This window comes from Emys orbicularis, chromosome 1, assembly GCF_028017835.1.
Source record: "Emys orbicularis isolate rEmyOrb1 chromosome 1, rEmyOrb1.hap1, whole genome shotgun sequence".
Taxonomy (NCBI): Eukaryota; Metazoa; Chordata; order Testudines; family Emydidae; genus Emys; species Emys orbicularis.
The window spans coordinates 130,456,276-130,481,793 of NC_088683.1; the positions used below are offsets into that span (position 1 = coordinate 130,456,276).

The 25,518-nt window shown below is 39.9% G+C and overlaps 1 protein-coding gene across 1 annotated transcript in view; it reads left to right on the top strand.

The window, feature by feature from the left end:
* Window positions 1–3,888: 3,888 nt before the first annotated feature.
* Window positions 3,889–25,518, top strand: part of MPPED1 (metallophosphoesterase domain containing 1) — a 58,770-nt gene continuing 37,140 nt past the window's right edge. Inside the window, exons 1-3 of the mRNA XM_065423307.1 lie at window positions 3,889–4,040; window positions 8,975–9,156; window positions 24,631–24,856. Coding sequence (XP_065279379.1) covers window positions 3,889–4,040; window positions 8,975–9,156; window positions 24,631–24,856 — 560 coding nt within the window. The remainder of the gene's footprint in view (window positions 4,041–8,974; window positions 9,157–24,630; window positions 24,857–25,518) is intronic.

Consider the following 25,518-nt stretch of genomic DNA (forward strand, 5'->3'; position numbering starts at 1 on the left):
AACATTGGGGTGACATTAAGAAAGGAAAATTTTAGGGCTGAAAAAAAAAATCAGGAAAACTCCATACAATGAGTTCTCTAAGGCCCCAGTTCAGCAGGGGGATTTAAGAACGTGCCTAATTTCAAGTAGATGAGTAGCCCCATTGCAGAATAATCTCCCAGTGGAAGTGGTGGAATTCCTATTGAAGTAGTGGGAAGACATCCATTTAGTACAGTGGTTTTGGATCAGACTTTTGGGGACATTTAAAAGTAAACTGGATAAAGTCCTAGAAAAATAACTATGCAGAGAACATTCCTACACTGGTAAGAAGATGGATAGATCATTTAATAGAATCATAAATGTTGGAGATTGAAAAAGAACTAACATCCGGGATTGTGATTTTTACTTTAATATTCATATTCATGAAACCTTTTTTACATTTCTCTGAATCTCCCTGGCAGCCATCCCATAGCTCCATAAGTCTGGGGGAAGAGAGTGGTTAGCATGTTGTTGCTGTGGGGATTTGAGTCTTAGTGCTGTATGTTGGTAGTGTTGGCCATGTGATTTTAAAACTTACATGGTACAGCTGCAGGTAATTATTTTCCTACTGCATGTCACACCCTGTTTTGGGTTATGGGGGAAAATTCAAATTATTTTTAAAAAATCTTAAGGAATGTTGTAAAGGAAAATAAAGGGGAGTGACTAGTGTCAGTTTGGATAGCAGTCAGGCTAGAGGGAAACAGCTTGTTCTATCAGTCACCAAGAATGTTAGCAGCCAGCCAGCCACTTATTCAGCAAGGCATCAAGAGAGTGAAAGGTAAGGATCAAAGACATTTGTGTATGTTGCTGACAGTAGCTTCATCTGTTGAACTAATATTGTTAGTTATGTACTGTGGTTATATTATTCTGATTTCTGTTTAGGACTAGTTGTTCATGTGATTGCTAGCTATTTTATTTTTAGGGTAAGATCCAGCTTTTTGGTTCCCTTTCCTATCCTGGACAATTTGTATGTGTCTCCAGGGTGGACATTGTATGGCTGTCACTTGGTAGAGGGCTCAGTAGTGCAATGATAACACAATTTTTTCTTCTCAAGTGAGACACGCTGGCTTCTAATTTTCTGCCTGCTTACAGGGTGACCATCATGCTGAGTGTCTCTGGCTAGCATCCATGCAGGCTGGCTTAATGCTGTGATTCATAGGCTTTCCCATGTGTGAGGACACTGGATCCTCACTTATGAAAACCTTTCTACAGTAAGTGCCATCAGAGCAGTATATTTGGTACACTTTTCTCAGTGTTTGGGAACAAAGTGTAATGAATTCTACTAAAAGCAGCGAATGTTAGTGGAGTCAGCAAGTGCTATTGTCCACCTTGTCCAGTGAGGAGGAAGTAGTTAGAGCATCTAACTCAGAGTGAGGATTCCTGGCTTCTAGGACTGGTTCTGCCAATGATTCTCTATGTGACCTTAGGTAAATCATTCAGGCCAGGACTTTCAAAAATAGGAGCCTAAATTAAGCGTATTTAGCCATATTTTCAAAAGTTCTGAGCACCCAGCAACTCTCACTGAAGTCAGTGGAGCTTTTGGATGCTCAGCAATTTTCAGGATCAGGCAGGTGCTTAAATATAGATTTAGGAGCCCAACTTTAGGCTCCGAATTTTGAAAATATTTGTCTCAGCCTCACTGTAACCTTGGATTAGTCATTTGTAAAATGGGGAAAAATTTTACACACTTCAGGGTGTTGTTGAAACTTAATGCTTTATAAAGTATTGCAAGACCCTTTTGTAGACACTTTAGAATTGCAAATTACTAACTGTGCTGAATTTAATTCTAAAAATCACCATTTATATTAGTTTACTTCAAACAGATGTCTGTTTATTCAGAGCAGCTGGTCCAATATAAAATCTCTGACTTTGACATACATGGTCCATATGAACATCTTTGAAAATGCACCATTTTGCACACAATGCTTCTAGGGCAAGACCTCATATCTGCCATTTTAATCTTTTAGGGCTTGTCTATACTACTGGGACTATACTGGCATAGCTATGCTGCCATAACCCCATAGTGTAGACACAGCCTACAGTGACAGGTAGCATTCATCCATTGATCTAGTTGCATCTACACTAGGAGTTAGGTCAGCATAGCTATGGAGCTTAGGCATGTGGATTTTTCCTTTTCTTGGGCAACGTAGCTATGTCAACCTAAATTTTAAGTGTAGATCAGGCCTTATTTCTTAAGTGCAAAGATTTGTACTCTGTTATTTTTACAAGGATCATTTCTCTCTTCCCTCCTGCTGCTTTCAAACACTTCCATTCTGCAGCCTGCTCCATAGCAGGCACACAGCATTGGAGAGTGTTTAAAATCCAAAATTTCCTTGGCTGCTTTTCTACTATTTCCTTACCACGCATTTCTAGTGGAGTCAAGAAGAAATATGCTCTTTTTAAAAATTCTCAGGCTATGTCCCTGTAGGTTGGTAATGACAGCAAGTTGTCATCATTTTACAGCCATGTAATGAAATGAACTAGAGGTCTCATCCCAGTTTCACAGAAAACAAACTTCCACCTTACAAAAACTAATACCAATTTGCCACCCAGTCTTAATAGCTAGGCAAAGGACTGAGTGATTACAGACCATGAACTGCATTCCCATCATGTTTGGAGGTGGTCCCATCAGAGTGGAACTGAGATACATTGACCATGTCTGTGAGATACTTTCAATACCACTGCCCAGAGACTGTATATATTCAGTGAATAACTATTTTCTAATGTGAATATTTGTAAAATTAGTTCCTTTGAAGCAAAGCATTTTTTCAATAAGTAAACAAAAACTAAATCTCATGAAAGAGCCTTACTTTTATTGCCAATAATGAAATAGTTTATTAAAACGGGGGGGGGTGGGGGGGAAGGGGAACGGACAAAAATCTAATCTAATTTACTTTCTGCTATTTTCAGTGGTTACTTTTAGCATTTCAGTCAGTCAGTTTCACTTCCCAAACAATCACTGCTGTTGTTTTAGGGTTGGATACATTGTGAGGAGTATCCAAAATGGTTTCAATTGATTTTCTTTTTAAAACTTAATGAAAACATTTTTATTGGTATAAGGCTGTGAAACCCCCCATTTTCCAATGAATCCTCTATTTTGGGCCTAAACTACCTCACAGTAGGATATGAGGTGTGATAGGTGGAGCAGTAGCACTTTGAGCTTTCATATCTGCACTAGGAGGCTCTTTAGAAATTATTACAAAGCCAGGCATAATATAATAAAATGTGAATGGGAAACCCATTTTGATACCTGTTTCTTAGTCTCAAGGGAGCATCACTTGACAAAACATATCTTTCATGAATGCCACAGCACTATTGAAAAAACAGGCCTTAAACTGGTGCTTTTTAATGAACTTAAAAATGTGTTTGCACTTTAGTCATTCAGAGACAGTCAATTGAACATTTTTGAAGGGCTATGATATAAATATTCAGTAATACAATGGCGGGGGGAGTAAATAATTGTGTTGACAAAACCCTAAAATTGACATACCAATACTGCATGGTGCTAGATTTGTGTTTAAAAGCCTTAACTATTTGAACATGTTGCGCCATGTGTTCTTTTGCAAGTGTCCCTCCCCTCCAAATTCAGACTACAATATATTCATCAAATTACTGAGTTGGAAAGGTTTGTAATGAGTTCTTTGAGCTGTAAGTGTTCCCCCACCCCCTTTAAATCTTCATCTGACATTAAATAGAGCAAACCCAAAACAGATTAACTGTCAAACAGTTATGCTCCATCTCTTCAATCTGCTTTTAGGTTTCAGAAGGGGAGCACGTTGATGAGGTAAGGAGACGACATGGTCTTCTTCTGTCGATGTAGAAAGATAGCACAGATGATTATCTGAAAAAGCTGTACTACACAGCGCAAGCATGGCTTTCGCCCAGTCGCACATTATGGCCGCTAGAAGGCATCAACACAGTAGACTCATAATTGAAGTGGATGAGTACAGCTCAAACCCCACACAGGCGTTCACGTTCTACAACATTAACCAGGGACGCTTTCAGCCCCCACATGTGCAAATGTAAGTATTATAGTTTTGTTATTGCTCTAACACAGCCTTCAGAATTGTTATTGCCTTGTCAATGTGGTATTTGATGGACCAGTCAGAAATAATTCAGAGAACAATGTTTTGCTGTCTTTCTAATAATAATTACTGATACAATTCAGTCCATTGGGGAAGCATAGGTACTTTTTTAAAGGATAGAAGAGGAATGACTGTGCTAGCACAATTTGGTCTTTATAAAAAGAAAACAACAACAAGCAATGTAATTAATCTTAGAGGTTTCATATAAATAATATTTTCCACAGTTTTAGAAGCATTAATCAGCTTTGTGAACTCGTATTCTCAACTTGCATCACATGTAAATAGCTGTTGAAATACCAAGACTGTATTCAGAATAAACATTCTCCTGTTGTTTGGTTAGCTATACTACTGCTTTGTACTACAAAATAAAAACGACAGCAACAAATAAAATAGTGTGGGTACCCATCCAACAACCTACTTTAATACCAGCGTGTGAAAGATATAGAGTGCTTAAAGAGTAATTAAAATAATGTGTTTGGTTTTGACTTTTTATATATAAACATGACATCAGTAAAGTTAACTGCTCTAAATGGTGATTTACTTTTAATGTCAAGTGTAGGATCATAATTACAAAATGAAACCTGCCATAAAGTTGAGAGCCAGAAGGAAGAGCAAAACTGTTAAGCAATTACAAGTAAATTAAGTATATAAATCAATTGCAAAATATTTTATAGGAAATCAAAATGTAACATATTTTATTCTATTCTTTAAAAAGAGAATCAATCTTATATTTTGATCAGAGAACTGATTTTCATTAAAAAAAAAAAACTTTTTACTTTAATAGGACTGAATAAATTGGCTTACTTTCATCCACTACATTTAATACATTTTGGTAATTTCTAAACATAGGGAATGATTCATTTTAAAAAAAACGTGAGTGGATGGTATGTATCTTTTCAGTGATATTTTACATGCAAATTGTGGTACAAATTGTACACCATAGAAAGGAAACCTAAAGGCTAATGTGGACACATGCCTGCATGTGGGCGGAGTTTGAATGTGTAAACAACACTCTCTGGAGCAGGTTTTCGTTATATATGCCAATTACAATAGGGTCCTGACCCCTAGTTGGGGCTTTTAGGTAGTGTCCCAATACAAATAATGAATAAAACAAATGTAATATCTGCATCAGGGAACATCTTTTGTTTGCAGAGTTGGCAAATGGTAACAGAAAACAAACAAACAAAAAATTGATTCACAAATATTTTGGCAAATAGAAGTGCCAAGTTCAGATCTCTGAGATTTGTGGGGCATATTATTCATTATTTGTGAGTATTCAGACAGCCGCTGGGCATTCATGAATACGTTTGCCAATCCCCAAAGTTGCATGTATGGGTTTTCATCACAAAATTTGGGTTGGAAATTAGTTATTCATTATTAGCCATTTGCTACTCATTATCTCTTGTTTAATGTTGCAGTCACCCAGCCAGTGAGTGAATACAATAGCATGTGACTTTGGTGATCCACCACACAACACAGTGAATACTCTAAAGGGAGCAGTTCACAAACAAGCCATTCTCTGAAAATTGTTCCCCAAAAGTGTTCAACACTCATGAATAATTAATGCATTTGAAAAACATTCATGCAAACCAGAAAATGGGCTAAGTTGTAACAAATCATATTCATAAGAGTAGTTTGACCAACTATTTGTCTAGACAGTAGAAATCTTGAAGAATTTTTGTGAATACCTATAGTATTGATATTGTTCTTGGCTTTTACAAATTTACAGAATGGTGAGAAATGTAATCTTGCATCCCCTTTATTCCCTGGCCCCATTGAAGTCAATAGTAGCTGCTCCATTGACTTCAGCAGGGCCAGGATTTCACCCTATTGGTGAATTATATGCTTGCAAAATCCCTAGTTTAGTGATGCAAATAATAATGAATAAACCTCATATAAACTTACTCACCCCCTAATGCTTTTCTCCTCAGTGCTTTTGGCTCTCCTCCAAAGGCTTACAGCTAGTACATGGTTTTTCTGGTCCTCAGTACTGTCTTGCACTCCCTTTCTTACCTTAACTGCACCATCCAGGAGTATTCCCAACCTCTCACAGCATTTTCCTGTCTCCATCTTTGTCTTTCCTGTTCCTCTGTTGCGAGGTGCTTTGGGTTGCCACAGTTGGCAAATGTATTTTATTATTATGATAATTGTCATCTACTGTTTGATAAGCACTGATAGTGCAATCAGAGCTGTAGAAGACATAAATCATGACAGTCGTCCCCTGAAGATTTAAGGTCTTGATCCTGGCTGTATGCAGGCAGACCTCTGCTCCTGTATGAAACCCCATTGAAGCCCTGTGTATATACCAACCTCCAGTATTGGCCTGAAATTTTAGCTTTGCTTTTCAATTTATATGCAAGTTTATATGTTATTTAAAAAAAATAACAGACCATAAGGTCCTCATTCTTCTTTTTCCGTTACTCACAGCGCAAGCAGTTCATTGGACATCAGTGGGGCTACTCAGGGAGTCAGGTTCTACTCAAGGACATCAGTCTCAGGCCTTAAGAAATTGTGTCCTACAGTACAATTAAATGTGTTTATGTGAAACCTGACACACTTTTGCACTGTTGTACTGCAAAAGCAATCCACTCATTCTTAATGTGTGCATATTTCTGTGACACTGTGATCTGCATTTCATTTATTTATCATATTTATTTATACCCAATACATTTTTTGGCCCTTTGTACAAGGTTTTAAAGCAATACATACCTTGGCTGACCAGTGTGAATCAGGAAAATGCTTCCCACAAAATAAAGTTCTAAATTGTGCGTAAGGAAAAGCATATGTATTGTGTGCTGCATACATTGCCATTGTAAGTCTGTTGTGTTTTCATTCAACTCCAGAGGAGGACCATGTGAAATTTATGTTACTATTTGATGCACAAGTTACTGCTGCCCTTGGCTTTGTTTCAGTGATAGGTGAGCAGGAAGAGGCATATTTAAGGGATACACTTTATGAGCTACACTGAAAACCCAGCAATGTAAATTCAGATCAGCGCATTTTATTTATCTTGTACAAATACATGAAAACCCTGGGGAAGTACATTATTTTTCTGGCTACCTTCTTCTGCAGTTGAGAAGTATCCATAATTTTAAATTGCATAACGGAGAGATTGGGGAGTTAGGGATGGGGAGAGCAAAAGTTTGGAAGTCAGGGATGTAAGACCTCAAGTTTCTGCTTTTGTGCTTGTTTCATGATCCAACTTTTGGCCTTGCTTCTGGCTGTTGAAAAATTGACAAAAGGTGTGAAACTTTAGGAAGCTTGGGCTTAATACTTCCTGCTGTACAGCACTCAAATTAAATAGTTATTACTCCCTGGATTTAGTAAAGATTAAAAAAAAAAAAAAAACTTTTGAAAAGTTATGACTTTTGCTAGAACCTGCCCACAGATGTAATGATTTTTAAAAAGACATACACCCTCCCAGAAAAGTATAGAAAAATAGTATAACAAAGAGAATATCTACATACATTAGCTTTTTAATGTGTTTTATCAAATGGTAAAATGAGAATTTTTGTAAGTGTTGTTTAATGATTTGAACAGGACTCTATTCCTGGTTGTCTCACAAATGTCTACCACTGACAACATGAACTTATCAGCTCACTTAACATCCATCCCTCAGTTTGCTCATCTGTAAAATGGATATAATTCTTATCTGTCCCATGTTGTGAAGATTAACTTACGTTTGTTAAACAATTTGAGGTCCTCTGAAAGCTTTCCCCATAAACACCAAAGTGTTAGCATTAATAATAATAAAGATCTATAACTTTATTTTTTCCTAATTAAATTTTTAAAATTGAGCCAGAAGAGAAGCAGATCAGATGGGGAAAGATCCAAATTATACATAACAATGAACTAAATTAATGTTCTGAGTCATTTAAAGACAAATGTTTACAAACTAAATTGTTCATATAAAACTATAATTCTGAATGAGATTTTACTGATATTAATAAGGTTCTTGGATTTCTGTTTTTCTGTTTTTTCCCCACCAAAATTACCCCCACTGAAATTGCAGCTATGGTACACTTACACATACATACTTCTATATATTGTAATGAAATGTGTTGAGGGTGAAGGAATTTAATGAGTTGCAAATAAGTATATCTCATGCAGCAGATTTGTTTTCTCTGCCTTCCTTACCTAAATCATGAGGAAGCTTCATAAAAGTGGGTCAGATCATTTCTTTTCCTCATGTTGGAGTCTTGAAATTGGGCACTATACAATGCAGCAGCACCCCTTACTGCATCTGATTTACTTAGTATAATTAAGCCCAGAAAGTTACCATAATTGTCCTGACAATAGTAAGGTTAGAATGTGCATTTGCAGCAGCTGTCAGTAAAGTTCTTATCTGCCGGTGCATTAACACACTGAACCATATCTCCAAAAATGTGTTAATTAAATTTGTTGGAATTTTATAACCTGCAGAAAAAATATGATTAGGAAAATGCATTTAAATGTATTTATATATGTGATAAAATGCTTCTCTCAGTATAGTGTGCAATCTTATTTAAACAATGAACACAGGATGGTATTCTTATTTTGAAATTGGAAATGCCTTTGTTTTATTTGTAAGTGTCTGAAATATGACAATAACATTGAAACAATCCCTTTTCCATAATCCCTTTAAACTAATACATCTACCCCGCCAATATTGAAAGCTCTATGATGTGAACTCCAAAATTCGTACACCTCCTATTAATTCTGTGAGTTTCTTCTTACACCTCCTATTAATTCTGTGAGTTTCTTCGCCACACAGATCCAGAATACGTCATTTTTAGTAACACTGAAAATTGTATTGGAATTGCAAAGTAAATACTAAAAAGATTATGTAGTCAACTCTATTTCATAACCTTCTCATAATGCATTTCCCATAGGGTGGATCCTGTGCCCCATGATGCCCCCAAACCTCCAGGATATACCCGATTTGTCTGTATTTCTGACACTCACTCAAGAACTGATCCAATCCAAATGCCCTATGGAGATGTTTTAATACATGCTGGTGACTTCACTGAACTGGGACTTCCTAGTGAAGTTAAAAAATTCAATGAATGGTTAGGTAAGTATCAGATTACATGCCATTTCGGAAGTAAACGTGATTTAATGAATGTACCAACCCTCTCTGCCTCCTAGTAGAACATTGTGCACGTAGGAATGATTAATATTAATTTAGCTTTATGTTTGAATGGCAACATTTAGAAATTGGATTTTTAAAAATATTGTGTTCTTTCCAGCTGAGCAAATGAGATTCATGTGATCATTCATCCATTCTGCCTTTCTGCTCTTAAGAGGGGGAAAAGGTACAATAAGCAACTTTTGGCATTAGCTGATATTTAAGTCACTGGGCCTTTTATGTTCTGCATAAGAACTCTTACATACATTGTTATGGCTTTCCCTCCCCATAAAAAGTTGTGGTGAGAAAAGCATTTGTCTGTTTAACCCTGGAGGCTGATAGTTTTTCTGTCTGAGGCTCAGCTGCACCGCAGCGATGAATTCCAAACAAAGCAAAACGCGTGTCTGTGGTTGCAGTCTTGGATGTGGCAGACCAGATGTAGATGCCTTCTGTAGGCAACTGTTGGCATTGATAGCTGAAATTCTGTTCCACTGGGCAGGCAAGTGGTGATTTACATGCACTTCTACAATGTTATGTATGTGCTTAAAAAAAAGAAAATTACAGTGGAAATTGGAAAGAGTACGCTGCTTCCAGAGAAAATCATGGTCTGTGTTCCTGCTGTGCTGGTGCCCGGATATAGCATAAACACAGATTTTTGTTTCGGATTATCAAAAAATTTGCAGGTCGGGAGCGTGGCTTTAAAAAAACTTCTGCATGAAGTACACATTTTAAGGGACTGGGCTTTTTTCTTTAATTTATATTTTCCTGTGTTTTCCTGTCTTCTTAGCTACGTGCTATGGCATTTCCCAGTGTGGAATTGGCTAGGAGCAGCACAAAGCTGTCAGAAGCATGGAGACTGAGATGCAATAAGAAAAATGTCAGGCCTTTCTAGTTCAAAAAAATATTTACAAGCAAGCCTTTACCCTAAATTTTGGAAGACTCATGCTAATAAATATTGATTTGACTCTGCAAGCCCAATAATATGCCCAACATAAAATAATTAAGAAAAAAAGTTATAATGCATTAAGGTGGAAACACACACAAAAGCATTGTCATTTTCAGTGAAATCTGTAACAGTACCTTCCACTCAATCTTTCTGTGCCCAGGCATTACAGGACAATAGGACACTCTTACAACACTAAGCAATGTTCAATTTCACTCTTCTTCACACTATATTGCAATAATGTACAAACATTAGTGCACAAAAACTGTTCCAAACCCCATGGTTATCTGTTATACACAAAATCAATATTTACCCAGTAGTGTGGAAGGGAAGCGATATTAGAGCATTGTTAGTCAGCAGGGAAAGGGACTGCATGTCTGAGTTGCTGCTGAGCTCCTGTCTACCTGACAGACTACCTGGCCTCCTACATGATACTGCCCCTGCTGGGAACAGCAGAAGTCCTCAAACTGAAATCCCCTCAGTTTATAGGTTATAGGTGAGGGAGTGCTGGCACGGCCTTCTTCATGATGGCCTTGTGAATGGAATTGTTTTTCTCCTTGCTCCAAAATAGTCTGAGAATTTGCTGATCCTTAAGGCTTGCTGCCAAACTGATCTCTCTGAATGGTCACTTGGAGAGGATTGAGGTGTGTGGGGCGTTGGATTTCAAGCTATAGGGCCTTTTGGGGGGTGGGAGAGGCAGGATTCTTAAGGAGCGGTGCACTTTTGTGTAGTCTGGGATGAGAATGCTTTACTTGTTATGCTTATGATAGTTGCTTGTTGTTGAAGGGACTGGGTTTATATATTATATATTTTCTGGATTTATATTTTAAATCTCTGTCAAGGTGTCTAGAGCATTTGAATAGGTGGGTGTTTTTATGTGTTTAATTTAAAATAAAATAAAAACTCATCCATCTTCTTTGAAAACCTGCTGTACTTTGCCTTCCTTATTGACTAATGCATCTAGAACCATTAGAGCCTCTTCCTTTCCTCAGCCATCTCCTTCTCCTCCTCTTCCCTCTTTGCCTAGGATCTTTCACATCCTTTCCTGCTCCCTCCCAGACTGCATTCTCTCCTTCATCCTAGTCTCAGCTCTCCCTTTATCTTCATTCTCTCTATTTTGGCTCTGTCAATCTCGGCCTTCAAACATACAACAGTTTCCTCTATCCTTAGAAAGCCTTCCCTTGCTCACCTGCTTTTCAAACTACAGCTCCCTGTCCCACCTTCTCTTTATGTCCACATTTCTTGTGTGCGATGCTGGCTGCCACTCTTTAATTTCCTCTTCTTTCATACTCCTTTGGATCCCCGGCATTTCGATTTCTGCCTATATTCTCCTCTCAACCTTTCCGAGGTCACCTGACCAAATTCTGTGGCTGCTTCTCCATTTTCCTTCTTCTCCACATCAAATTCAGACTCCCTGTCTTTGATGTCAAATATATTTCACTTTAAAAGTGCTGACTTTAATAGAACTTAAGCTAATGTTTAAAGTTGAACATGTGCTTAAGTGCTATGCAAAATAGGGCAGATCTAAAGCCCTTTCTCTCTTTCTTCAAGCCTGTTTTTTTTCTTTTTCTGATACTGTAACCTCTGTTATTTTCCTCTCTTTGTCCCAGTCTTCCGTGAGCTCATTTTTCTTGAAACACTCTGAGCCCAAACTGCATTTGGTATTTCAGAAGGTTCCAAATTTGAAGTAGATGGTGTAGATGGGTCACAAGACCATTTTGCCTTCGGATGCTGTCATAAGGAATGGGTTGGAAGAGAACTTGAGCATATGCTAAATTTTCAATGTGCCCCACATACTGACGTCACTTTAAGCATTTGAAAATAATCCAGAGCCCTTCTGCCTAGATATTATTCATCAATATATAATGCAGGATGGTTAAGTTGAATCTTATCCTTGAATACTAGGGACACGCTGTGCTGTGGTTATCCCCTGCACTCAGTCCTCTCACTATTTTTATTTTATTAATTTATTTTTATCTGGCACCCAAAAATGCATGAGGTGCTTTATAGAACAAACACAAAAAACATTGTCTCTGCCCTAGTGAAGCCATCAAATTATACATGCAACTCCCCTCCCCCCCCCCACCATACATTCTTTAATGATGGTATTGGAAAAGATCTGTGTGGTTCAGCAGCCTTTGTGCTTCCCTTTGCTCCAGCCTGCATGAATATTTCCAAATGTTATGTACTCCAAGGCCCTAGAGCACAACATGGCTCTGAGTAACACTAATGACATTTGAGCTAAATATTCAATCTGACACTCCAGTTCTACACCCACTTGTGTGAGTGTGTATGTGGAGCATTGTACTCTTGTGTGTAGACTTAGAAGATTACTTAATTGTGTTGCACATTTTCTAATGTTCCTAGCTTCATTATTTCTGAATGAAATTTCCTCAAATGTGTCAAAGGCATTCTTCTTTGAGGAGTAAGTTCATGCCAAATTTGAAATAAAGCTGGCTTAGAGTTACAGTGCAAAAATGAAACACACCTGGAACATTTAATTAGTGACAACCACCATTTTATTCCTATTTTCAAATCGCAAAAATGGAGAAGCAGAATTTTATCAAACTTCTCAACACAAATTCACTTCAGGGCTGTGATTTGCCAAATGAAATTTCACCACAAAGGGTCAAATTTTTCCCACCGAAAATTGAAGTAACCTGAAAATAAAATAGGCATTTTCATTCCAAAACTAACAGAATTATACCAATATTCTACGTTGCTGTAAATACACACAGTTTATGATTGTTATAGCATTGCTGTTTATATAAAAATCAGCTAATTTTGATCAACAGTCAGTATCCCTATTTTAAGATACAAATCTTCATCAAAGAAAACAATCTTAGTTTCAGGTCCTTTCTAAAATGGAATCTTCTGCAGTGACGGTAGATATTTTCCTTCTTGTTTTAACAAGTATTGTATATTTTAGGGTGCAATAATATTCATATTTAAGACAGTGTAAAATGGTGGCAAAGAAGAAAAAAATTCATCCTTCTGAGCAGCAAAAGAAATTAGAATTTACAAAGTGTAGTCTTGCCATTTTGACCATCAGTAATTATACTATTTTTATGTTAATGTAGAAACCCCTTGAAAGGAGTGTTTAAGTACTAATTATCTATTTACAAAAGAATGGCTTTGGAAATGCAGTGAGAAACACTGAGCTGTATAGGGATTTAGAACAGATGTCATTTTAAAAAGACTAGGCATACAAAAAAAAAAAAAGTTGGTTTTCATTGCACTTCTTTAACATACAGTGTCCCAGATCCTTGGCTACAACTGAGGAGCACACAGCGTAGGTCAGGAGAGAAGGGTGCAAAGATGAATTTATAGTCTCTCACAATTCTGGGCTGTCTGTGCTGGGCCAGTCCTCTGGCCTAACTTAGGGCAGCCTGAGGACTTCTGTAAATTACACTAGCTGCCAATAGCCTCAAGGGCCAACAAGGCAGCTGGGGATCACCAGAGTGTAAGGAAGCTGAGCTATATCACTTTCTTCCACCCACGCCTCCTGAGCTGGCAGCGGGGAGCCTATGATGTAGGTGCTGCTATACTAGAGGATCTCCCCCGTTACACCTGATCATCTTCCCAAGGCTGCCTGCACCAACTTAGGGCCATTTGTACCACAGCAGTTTGAAATGTGGGTCAGTGTGCATTCTACAGCGGTGGTATTGCTAAAGTCAAAATTATGATTCCTCCTGTTCTAGGAACTGCAGAATGACTCCTATTTCCATAATACCCCAATGGCATGGCTTCCCCCCACCTTTTGTCTAAAAATTAGTTCGGTTATTACAAACACTGGGTCTGAGTCTGGACTCGCACGTTTTACTCCGGTGTTTAACTCTGTTGGCTTTAGTGGAGTTTTCCATGAAGGCAGTGGGGTCTGGAGACACAAAGGCAGGATTGGGAGGCAAGAGGGCCAGAATCTAATTCTGACATGGCTGTGACCTTTGGCTAGAATTTTCACTAAGGGAGCTAGGCACCCAAATCCCATCCTGTAGGAACTGGGCACCTAACTCCGTTAGACACCTTTGAAAATCACAGCCTCTGTCTTGTTCCCCTTCCTAAAATAGGGACAATAATACGTAGCCACATGCCACACAGAGATGTTAATTAGTGACTATTTGTACACTGCTTTGAACATATACCATAAATCATTATACACAAACATAAAACATTATTATTAGTGGTGTGCATATACTGACATAGTACCCACCCTTTTATAGTCTTCCCATTGAGAAGATGAGCACTTGGGGACACTGGGGATTATTTTGCAGGATCTGAATTGGAGTCAGTATCAAATTTTGATGAAATCCCTTGTAGTAAGTGTGAAGTGATTTTTACTGTCACTTTTTTATACAGTTCTCTGTGTCCTGTCCTTTCATTGTCCCTCAGATATATATGTTATTTTAAAAGGTAAAAAAAAAAAAAAAAAGTACTGTAGAATTTTTTCATCCCCATTAAGAGTTTTTAAGAATTGTTTTTAAAGTTAGAATCGGGAATCGAATTTCATACTGTAGCTTAGATATAAAGAGAATACTCTTACAGAGTAAAATTCATCCAGTGGCTTAGGGGCTGAACTATGCTGCACAATGACTCCTGTATGCAGGAGGGCAGTGCATTGGTTCTGCATAGGCAGAGATGGTTTAAAGCAGGAACCAAGGATCTGCAAATGAAGGTCCTAGGCTGGAACTCAGTCCATTTTCCTTTAGAAATAAATTTGTTCAATTACTGTACATGTAACAGAGTATCCTGGTATATATGCTTGAATATTAGCAGATTTTTTTTCTAACATGTTCCTAGTTTTATTTATCTATATCTATGTATTTAAAGAATTCCCAATTTGCAAATGTAGCGGTGAAAAATATTGTATTTATTTGTTATTTTAGTGTTTGATTTAATTGCTGACTTTTATGTTGCAGAAATGGCTAGATCTAACAGTTTACAAATGACTTAAGGAGGAGTGTTGATTTACAATGTTATTCAAGATTATACACCATACAAAAAAGTATGTTAATGTAAATTTCCCAGACATCAGCCAAGTGTTTAAACACAGAACTGTCAAAGAGATGCTAAAAAAGCAATCTGAGACTGTTATACAGTCTTTTTACTATATCACTCACTGCTGTATTCTAAAAGGTTGAAATGAGAGGGGGGAACATTAAGTGGGCATTTGTATGATTGTCACTGCTTTTAGAGAATGCTAAAAATTCTGCTTAGCACAATACCCAGAGACAAGCAACGCACAGCTGCTGTTAGGAGTTTGCATATATCTTGTTGAAGTTGCATGGGGATGCAATTGTAAGTCTGTGTGTTTTGTTAAATAAAGTGGATAAATGGTAAAGACTCCTAACTTTTTAGTACAAGAGAAGTCTGGAGTATAAAAGCTATGCATTTGCTTTTGGATTATTTGCAATTTTATCTAATTTAAGAAGAAAAAAGCATCGCCAAAGGATGATTCACCTTTAAATACATACAAAGTCCATTTACAGATAACTCTGAGACAGTGAATTAGAAAATGAAAGTCCCAGGGTTTTTTAGTATTTGCAGTCTGTTTTTCAAGTGACAGTGAACCAGCACTTCAGGTAATTCTTTAAAAATTATCTTCCCTATAAAAGGGGCCCACTGTGGTTTGAAAATTGGGAATTGCTATAATAATTTTGTATTGGCACATAAAAAATTAGATGTTCAATTGATTTCCTTAATTAGTAATCTACTGTAATGAAAGAAAAACAAAAATATTATTAATCAAATATATATACACACACATACAATAGAACCTCAGAGTTACGAACACCAGAGTTATGAACTGACCGGTCAACCACACACCCCATTTGGAACCGGAAGTACATAATCAGGCACCAGCAGAGACCAAAAAAAAAAAAAAAAGCAAATACAGTATAGTACTGCATTAATTGTAAACTATTAAAAAAAGGGAACGTTTAAAAAAGATTTGACAAGGTAAGGAAACTTTCTGTGCTTGTTTCACCTAAATTGAGATGGTTAAAAGCAGCATTTTTCTTCTGCATAGTAAAGTTTCAAAGCTGTATTAAGTCAATGTTCAGTTGTAAACTTCTGAAAGAACAACCATAACGTTTTGTTCAGAGTTACGAACATTTCAGAGTTACGAACAACCTCCATTCCCAAAGTTTTCATAACTGTAAGGTTCTATTCTATTACGAAGGCTATTATAATTTTTTTGCACTAAGTGAACAAAGAATAAGATACTTTTTGATGAACATTTGCCAGAACTGGAAAAAATGTGTATTTACTTGAGACAATGTGTAAAGGTAATTTGGGGGTTGAGGGGAGGTGACAGTTTTTTCAGCTACACATGAATCAAATATGATCACCCAGATTTTTAAGTACCAAGTCCCCATAGTCTAATAGGAGAGTTTGTGGTGATATCTATTTATAAAAAGTTCTTCTCTTATAGAAACTGCTTGGCTTAGGTCCAAGCCAGTGTTCCTCCAACATATTTTTGTGTGTGGGGAGGGAGGGAGGAAATGAGAAAAACAGGGAGGTAAAGAGAGGGGAGGAGGGGAATAGGGAACTGTTGAGTTCTCATCCCCACCATCAACCAGTAGCATTGCAAGTGGCTGGGGAAAAAGGAAGCATTGAGCCCCACCTCTCAGGGTGGGAGGCCCTGGAAGTTGCTTGGGGAGAAGGTGCTCCAGAGCCCAGTAGCTGAAATTAGAACTGTTTGAAATTCCAAATTTCCATTTTTCACAAAATTTCAACATTTCAAACTTTGTTTTATTCCAAATTTGATTAAAACCAAATATTGTGGATATTTAGTGAACAGAAAATTCTGAAAAAAATTGTTTTGAAAATTTCATTTCAGAAAAAATTAAAATTTTCATTTCAAAACAAAATTTTGAATTTTTCTGACATTTTTCCCCATGGGAAATTTGTCAGAAATTAATATGATTTCATACAAAAAATTGGTTTAATTGAAACAGTATTTTCAGATGGAAAACCATTTTGATAAAGGCCATGTTTATACTTACAGCACTGCAGCAGCGCAGCTGAACCAATATAGCCGTGCTGCTGCAGCGTATGTGGTGAAGACGCTCTATGCTGACGGAAGAGCGCTCTCCCCATTGGCATAAAAAAACCACCTCCGCGAGCAGCAGAAACTAGGTCAGCAGGAGAAGCTCTTCCGCTGTGTGCACGAGCACTTATGCCGGTGTAACTTATGTTGCTCTGGGGGGTGGTTTATTCACCCCCCTGAGCGACATAAATTATGCTGACATAGGATGTACTGTAGACATAGCCTAAAATTTTGCTACCAGCTCTAGCTAGAATTTTCCCTGCACAGTATATTGTGTTTTCCAGCAGGGGGCAGCTACACATGTGCATTTTAGGGGGAGTCTTTGAGAGTTTTGCAGACCAGAATAAGCAGTCATAAGAATATATAATTTCCCAAAATTCCAGACTTCCTTCTTTTCCTTTAGCATTAAATACATCTGTAAGTCACACCGGACATGTGGTGTATGTTACGTTATGGCATTTCTGAATGGCATATCTGTTTCTTATGTGCTCTCATATGCCTTATACGCTCAATGGGAGCTATATTTTGTACTGGATCCATATGCAGAATTCCCATGAGAGCAGTATATGGTCTCAGATTTGTTTGCACACACACACAGCTAGCTCCCTTTCCATCCCAGGTCTGCTGCTTCCCTGCTAGCAGAGCCAAACACTAATACCAATGTTTTTAAAAACAACTGGGTATACGAGAAACTTTTACTGCACTCAGTAGAATGTATAATTTCTTCCTATTAAATTGCTTCTCTGCAGTGGAGTTATTCTGTTAAAGAGAGAGTACATTCAGTGACAATAACTTTCCAACTTGTTTTCCTCAAATGTTGCATCTCTGATTATGACATTAATATAAACTCATTTACATCAGTTATTGGTGAAAATAGTAAAAAGGCTGTGTAACGGCATAATGAATCAGGTTCTGCCCCATCGTGGGGGGATAGACTAGAGGACCTCTTGAAGTCCCTTCCACCCCTACATTGCTATGATTCATCAAAGCTTTTAAATTTTCAGAAAATTCCATGCAGAATTGTCAATACATTTAAGATAAAGATTAATTTTCAAATGATCTGTTGGTCAAATGAGAAATGGTACTCATAACCTTAAATGCAAATTATTCTAATTATCAGCATTTCAGGTTTTTAAAAATTCTCTCTTTGTTGTTTTTCAGATAACCCTCATATATAATATATAACTACATAAAAATGATAACAATCAAGGAAAATAACCGTGTAACAAGAAATCCATCCAAAGATTTTAGGGGCTTGCTTCAGGATAATCTAAGTACTAAACATATGTAAGCAAGAAAGTTGATGATTTAATATAATGGTTACTGTGTAAATATGTTGCACATGAGTGATCTTTGATGTTTGCCAAGAGCTCAGTCCTGCAGTATAGGGCATTCAAGAGGCACTCAGTACCTCACAGGGTTGAGCTCATGTTGCCTGATTCTGTTCCTACTAAAATCAATGGGAGTTTTGCCATTGACTTCAAAGGTAGGAGCATCAGGCCCACAGGGCAGAGAAATTTGTACAGTGCTCCGAAAATAGCATAGGGCTGTGAGAAAATCTCTGTATCTGCGGTAAACTGAGCACTGTTGTGTAGTAAGCATAAGATCAAGGCAGAAAGGAACCACAGTAATAGAGTACCATATTCTGCAGCCCTGAGAATGGTCCAGTACTTCTCTCTGTCGCAGATTATATCCACATTTCTAATCAATCAGATACAAATGAAGACCCCGATTTTTCAAAGACTTACGCATGCACTTAAATTTACACCCTGTGAGTAGTCAGTATGACGAGTTAAGCACGTTCATAAGTCTTTGCAGGATCAGGCTTTAAAGATTTTGTTAGAAGGTAACAAAACTGTGAAAAAAAACAGCCAAAAATCAACTATTTTTTTACTGTTTTCTAAACAATGACCCTCTTAATTTAAGTGAAAAGAGGGAGGGTTTGAAGGGGGCCGGGGGTGGGGGGAAAGCGTAGAGATAAGCAGGGGAAATAGATTTAGCAAGTTCCAGCTAGGTATGGAATGAAAGAAAGAAAGCTGAGCTGCAAACTCATCAAAAACAGAGCTGTTAATTGAAAAGCTGACAGACCTGTAACTACAGCAGAGATTCTGGCCGCCACTATAATAAATGTAACTGTACGTTTAGAGTAATTTGCTAATTTGCCTAAGTAACACCCACAGACAGCAACATGACATAAATACATTAGCGGAAGCAACAACTATAACCAGCTCATACAGGTTCTTGGCTAGTAGATGGATGGATCAGATGAGCTGGAAAAGAGTTAGAAAATAGAATAGAAATGGAATTGCTAAAAAAACTATGGCATGCAATTTTCTTCAGTATTTGTCAAAGGCAATGGTATTGCTGTATCATACTTGTGAATGCCTAGACATACTGTAATACTTATGTTACATTATCAGCCTGTGTGTGTATGTGATATATGGACATGTGTTAGACATTCTGCAGAATGTTAAGCGCTTCAGAATTGGAAATAAAAATATTTTAATTTTAAAAAATGCTTAAAATAACTAATTGACTCTCCAGCATTCATCATCTAAATGTACCAGAAAATCATAAATCAGAAAAAGTGTTTCTGCTAAGGAATCTGCCATTGGGGAATTGCATTTATGGTCCACAGGAAAGAATTGAATATTAGTATAATATTGGCATAAAAACAGAGTACAAAACTTATTCTTAATGTTAGCTCAGCATTCCAAAATGTACCAAAGCCCAACATCCTGAAATCCTATTTTTAAATTTGCCCAAGGAAACAGAGGTGATACTAAGTGTAAATGCTTTTTTTTTTCCTATTTAAAAAATCCTATTTATAGGAGAATGTATGAAGATTAACCAGGATTAAATATACATCTGATCTGGGAATGGGGGAAGAAATCATTTGACCAAAGAGTACTTTTATGATCATCAGCTTTCTTTCTCTTTAGGGTAAAAAAAAAATGGTAATGGGCTATTGGCTCAGAGCAGAGGTTCAGTAGGAAGATGCCATCAGTATGATGTGTAGCTGTGTTGGCTATGGGTGTTTGAACATGGTGAGCCTCCTCCGTATGTTTTCACTGCTATTTGCTGCACTAAGGAGCAAATTCTGCTCCCAGTACTGTGGTTATGGAAGGCTATGCTGCAGAACTGGTACAGCTCTGCTGTGCAGGCTTGAAGAGTTGGCACATAAGGTGCTCTTCCCAGGAGCACCATGAAACCTAGCTCTGTGGACACCCAGCATATCACTCTGCAGTAAGGATGTAGCATCTCATAGGTGAGGGGATGATGGATCTGCCATTGGTCATCAGGTAGTGCACTGTTTCTGGCCATCTCCCCTCTCCCTGCCCCCGCCGACATGGGTCAGAGGCTGGTATTGCAGCCATGGAACAGCTTCACCGTCAGTCCATGACCTGGAGGGGAAGAATCTTTCTATCCCTAATCTCTGAGGTGATGCTTTGTGTTCAGGAGTGGACTTGTGGTTAAGTGCTTGATTTCAGCCAGTGCATCCACCCCACTTCAGTGCCTGTGTAGATAGGGTAAGCGTATGGGATATGTTCTGCTGGGTACTCATGTATTCGTTTGTGCTTACAGACCACTCAATGTAGCATTTTTTTCTAGCGCCGCTTTTGTGTTTTGCCAGCATCCTTATATTGCTGGCCAACAACACACATCCGACCCTGCAGTGGTGATGCATGGGGAGTGTATGCGGGGTCACGTGTCCCCCCCCCAGATTTCTGCCAGGGTGGGACTTGGGCTGAACAAGACTGAGGGGGACGTGCCTGGGAAATGCACTAGCTTCTAGCGCTCCTGCTGGGCCCTACTAAGAGGCGCCCAGAGCAGGGAAGAGAGACAGGGCTGGCAGCACAACTCCGCCAGAGGGGGCACAGGCAAGCCCTCTGAATCCTGTCCCTTCCTCTCGCCCACAGCCACAGTTACCTGCTTGGTGGTAGGTATCCAGAGCACGCTCCGGCCTATGCCGCATCCGCAGTGGGGAGGCAATGGGAGAAGTGGGGAAGGAACTTTCTGAGGGGAGTGGGGGGAAGGTGGTGCTGGCTTGGAGGGTGTGGGAGGCTCAGGGGCGTGGGAAAGGACCCAGAGGCAATGTGTGGGTCAGTCATGTGCCCCTCCCCCAAGCCTTTAAATTGTGCCCCTCCCCATACACCATCAAGGGTTATGGGCCGTCTCGGAAACCCTGATAACTTTTCACCCCAGTCCTCCTCATTCTGCATATATCAAGTGCAATCTTGTGGTATCTTGTGGGGAGTTGATGCTGTAGCTCAGGGGTAGGCAACCTATGGCACGCGTGCCAAAGGCAGCTTGCGAGCTGATTTAGGGACACTCACACTGCCCGGGTCCTGGCCACCGGTCCAGGGGGCTCTGCATTTTAATTTAATTTTAAATGAAGCTTCTTAAACATTTTAAAAACCTTATTTACTTTACATACAACAATAGTTTAGTTATATATTATAGACTTATAGAAAGAGACCTTCTAAAAACTTTAAAATGTATTACTGGCACGTGAAACCTTAAATTAGAGTGAATAAATGAAGACTCGGCACACCACTTCTGAAAGGTTGCCGACCCCTACTGTAGCTCATGGATCTCTACCACAAAACTCCCCTGAGTATCTGTTACATGTTCTAATACCAAGAAAGCATTTCAGCACTTATTGTTCTGTGCTGATAAATGTTCAGAGGGCTTGACATGTCCTAAGTTGGTTTCTAGGAGTTGCCTGTGAAACTCCTAGACAAGTGCTATTGGGTGTGTCTGTCCATTTGGAACCTCAGGGATTAAGATGGTTGCAAGCCTACCTTTCTGGAGGCCTCTCCTATTCCTCTGCTGGGTTAATTTCAGCTATCTGCACTTGAAATTGTTCTCCTAATGCCCTGTGGGATATTGTCTAGGAGAGGAAATGTGGTAACTCTGCAGTGTTTGCTAAGAATATGGATGATGTTTGGTGTAATCTCTACCTATGTTACATCAGACGGGGGCAATTTGATTTTATGACAGCTGTTAGATTGTACATCCTGGGCTTTGGTAAAGCCACACCTCTTTTCCCCATTTCCACACAGTCTGTATACAATCACCAGCCCTGTCTAACTGCTGTTTCACTAGCTGTAAATCCCATGTGGGTGCATTTTATTCCTCAGTCCTACCCATGCCAACTTTTATGCCATTTTACGTAGACATGGTGATTTGTATCACCTGTTACTCTTGCTCTGAATTGGGCTCAGAGTTATCAGTGACGTTTTATATAATGTTACCTTGTAGTTTTTAATCAAGAAAAAAATCTGACTAGGTTTCTGTGGATTTAGGTAACTACCATGCATTTGCAATGAAGTCATTTCCCCCCCCAAACCACCATCACTAGTACAAAAGCAATGTTAGGTCCTGCCCATATTCTGGCTGGAAGCAGCCTTATTCAAAGTGTTTTCCTCTTCCTTATGTATCTTTTAGTCTCCTCTCTGTCCTCTGTAGACACATTCAAAGGTTTGTGTTAAGGTCCCTCAGGTGATCCCTGCTTTCAAGTACAGGGTCCAGCTGATAACCACGTGGAGTCAGTAGGAATTTTTCTGTTGTAGAGCGGCTGCTCGGGAGTGTATGTGAGAGAGAGTTTGTGGGCAGAGGAATTAGGAGTTCTTGCCGTCCTGTGGTAATATGCTGTGAGGATCAACACTCAGAGCGAGTTGCTGAGTATAATATTGAACACTCTTCACTGTGTATGATGAGTTCACTGCTTTGACTGTTATCTTGTTAGTGTTCTTCATTGCAAGCAGGGCCGGCTCTAGGCACCAGCAAACCAAGCAAGTGCTTGGGGCAGCACATTTTCAGGGGCGACATTCTGGCCATCTTTTTTGTTTTTGTTTTTTTTCTTCGGGCAGCAAAAGCCTAGAGCCGGCCCTGGCAGCAGCAGCGCGTCGTGCACCGGGGCGCCCTGGGGCCGCTGCGGTTCCCGCCACGGGGGAGCAGTGCCCGCACCTTGTGGCTGGGCCGGGCAGGTTCCGAGCGGGGGACACTCAGGCTGGGGGCCGCCCCGTGGGGCACACAGAGCTGCCTGCAGGTGCGGCAGGGTGGCCACCCCCCAGCGCCGCAGCCGGGGCTGGGCGAATCGTCCCGAGCCACCCAGGGACTGCGGCACGGTGGCCAGAAGCAGCAGCAGCAGCGGGGCCATAGAGGGCGGGGCGCTGCTATGCGGGGCCCGCGTCCCGCTCTCCGGGGCTCCGCTCCCTCTGGGGCTACCCTGCCCTGGCTCCTCAGCCCCCTGCTGGGGCGGTCCCCCGGCTCTGCCCTCCCGGGTCCCGGCCGGTCCTGGAGGTGGGAGCCCTGGCTGGAGGGACCCTGGGCTGAGGCGCGGCCCGGGAGCCCCCCTGCTTACCCCAACCCTGCCAGCTCCGGACCGGCTGGAGGCGAGGGGGGAGCAGGTGGAGTCAGCACTGTTGGTGGGGAGCCCAGGGCTGGGGTGGCAGGGGGTGCGGGTAGATTGGGGTCGGGGCATGGGAGGGCCCAGCGCTGGGGCAGCAGGGGTGCGGGTGGGAGGGTGGGGGAAGAGAGAGCCCAGGGCTGGGGCGGCAGGAGGTGCGGGTGCGGGAGGGCACTCGTGGGAGGGGGGGTGAGAGCCCAGGGCTGGGGTGGGGGGGGCAGCCAAACACTTTTTTGCTTGGGGTGGCAAAAAACCTAGAGCCGGCCTGATTGCAAGCACTCACAAAATTTTCCTAGTAGGCAGAAGTTTTCTACGCTACATTGATCTTGGCTTTTTGCAATTTTATTGTTGCAGCTTTGAGGGCAAGTGCCCCCCCCCCCCCCCCCGTGGTTGGACACAGGTTTGAAAATGGGTAGGGCTAAAGGCTATGGGGGAAGGCAAATCAGGCACAGATACAAAGGATCCCAATAGGTAAGCCTGAGCCCTATCTTGGTTGAAGGTTTGGCTTCTGGATGGTGGCAGGAGGTCTATTAGTCTGGCAGAAGCTTTGGACATGTAAGGCCTCTTTACTATAAAATGATATTTAAGCACTAGCAGGTTGCAGGAAATTTAGAGGTGGTGTTTATTTTAATAAGGGTTATGATCAGTGGCTTTTATACCCAAACATTTGTCTGAGAGTTTTACTGTCATCATGACAAGTGGCAGCTGTAACCAGTGGTAAGTAAATATCATGCAGAGGTGTGCATAATTTTTTAAAAATATTAAATAGTTAAGGCAGAGTCATCACACTACTTCCATGTATATTAAGAGTCAAATTCTGCTATTGGAAAGGTGCATGTCACTACCATTGAAGTCAATGGTATTTATGGTCACACATCTCAGGGCAGAATTTGGTTGTTTCAAATGTGTAAGAATGTTGTGTGGTACTGTTTTGTGTTTCTTGTTTGTTTCTTTTATTCAGTTTTCAGCAACTGAAAGATAACTGAGGTTTGTTGTTGTTTTTCACTATTTTAGGTAGCCTGCCGTATGAATACAAGATTGTGATCGCAGGAAATCATGAATTGACCTTTGACCAAGAGTTCATGGCAGACTTAATCAAGCAGGACTTTTACTATTTCCCTTCTGTGTCTAAGCTGAAACCAGAGAGCTATGAAAACGTGCAGTCTCTTCTAACCAATTGCATCTATCTTCAAGACTCTGAAGTGACGGTGAGGGGGTTCAGACTGTATGGCTCTCCTTGGTAAGCAGCTCTTCAACACAAATAAATAAAACGATAGCATTGATTACTACCACACCAGCCATTTCACGCCCTTCAGTCATATTGGGATTAGTGTGTGAATAAAAGAGTAATATTCAGTTTTATAAACTTTTATTTTGTTGTAGCTCATCTTTCCTTTGGCAAAATATCTGACTATCAGAGTATGTGGATCATGAAATCAATGAGACAAAGATAAGATAATGTATCCTTTAGACACTCATTTAAGAGCGAGCCATTTAAATATTCCATAGCTTTAACTTGGTATGTGGAAAGGATATACAATTTAACAAGTTTACATTATTACAGTTTAATTTGAGTGCATTGCAAATATGTCTTTTGAGTTTGTCCTTTGATATTGAAAGCTCACTATTTTAGATATATTATCATTCAGAGAAGCGAAAATATATTATTTCTCTTTCTCTCTCTCTCTCTCTCTCTCAGTCTCTTAGGGCAGGTCTACACTTACTTCCTGGTCCAGCCGTAAGCAATCGATCTTCTGGGATCGATTTATCACGTCTTGTCTAGACGCGATAAATCGATCCCGGAAGTGCTCGCCGTCGACGCCGGTACTCCAGCTCGGCGAGAGGAGTACGCGGCATCGACGGGGGAGCCTGCCTGCCGCGTCTGGACCCGCGGTAAGTTCG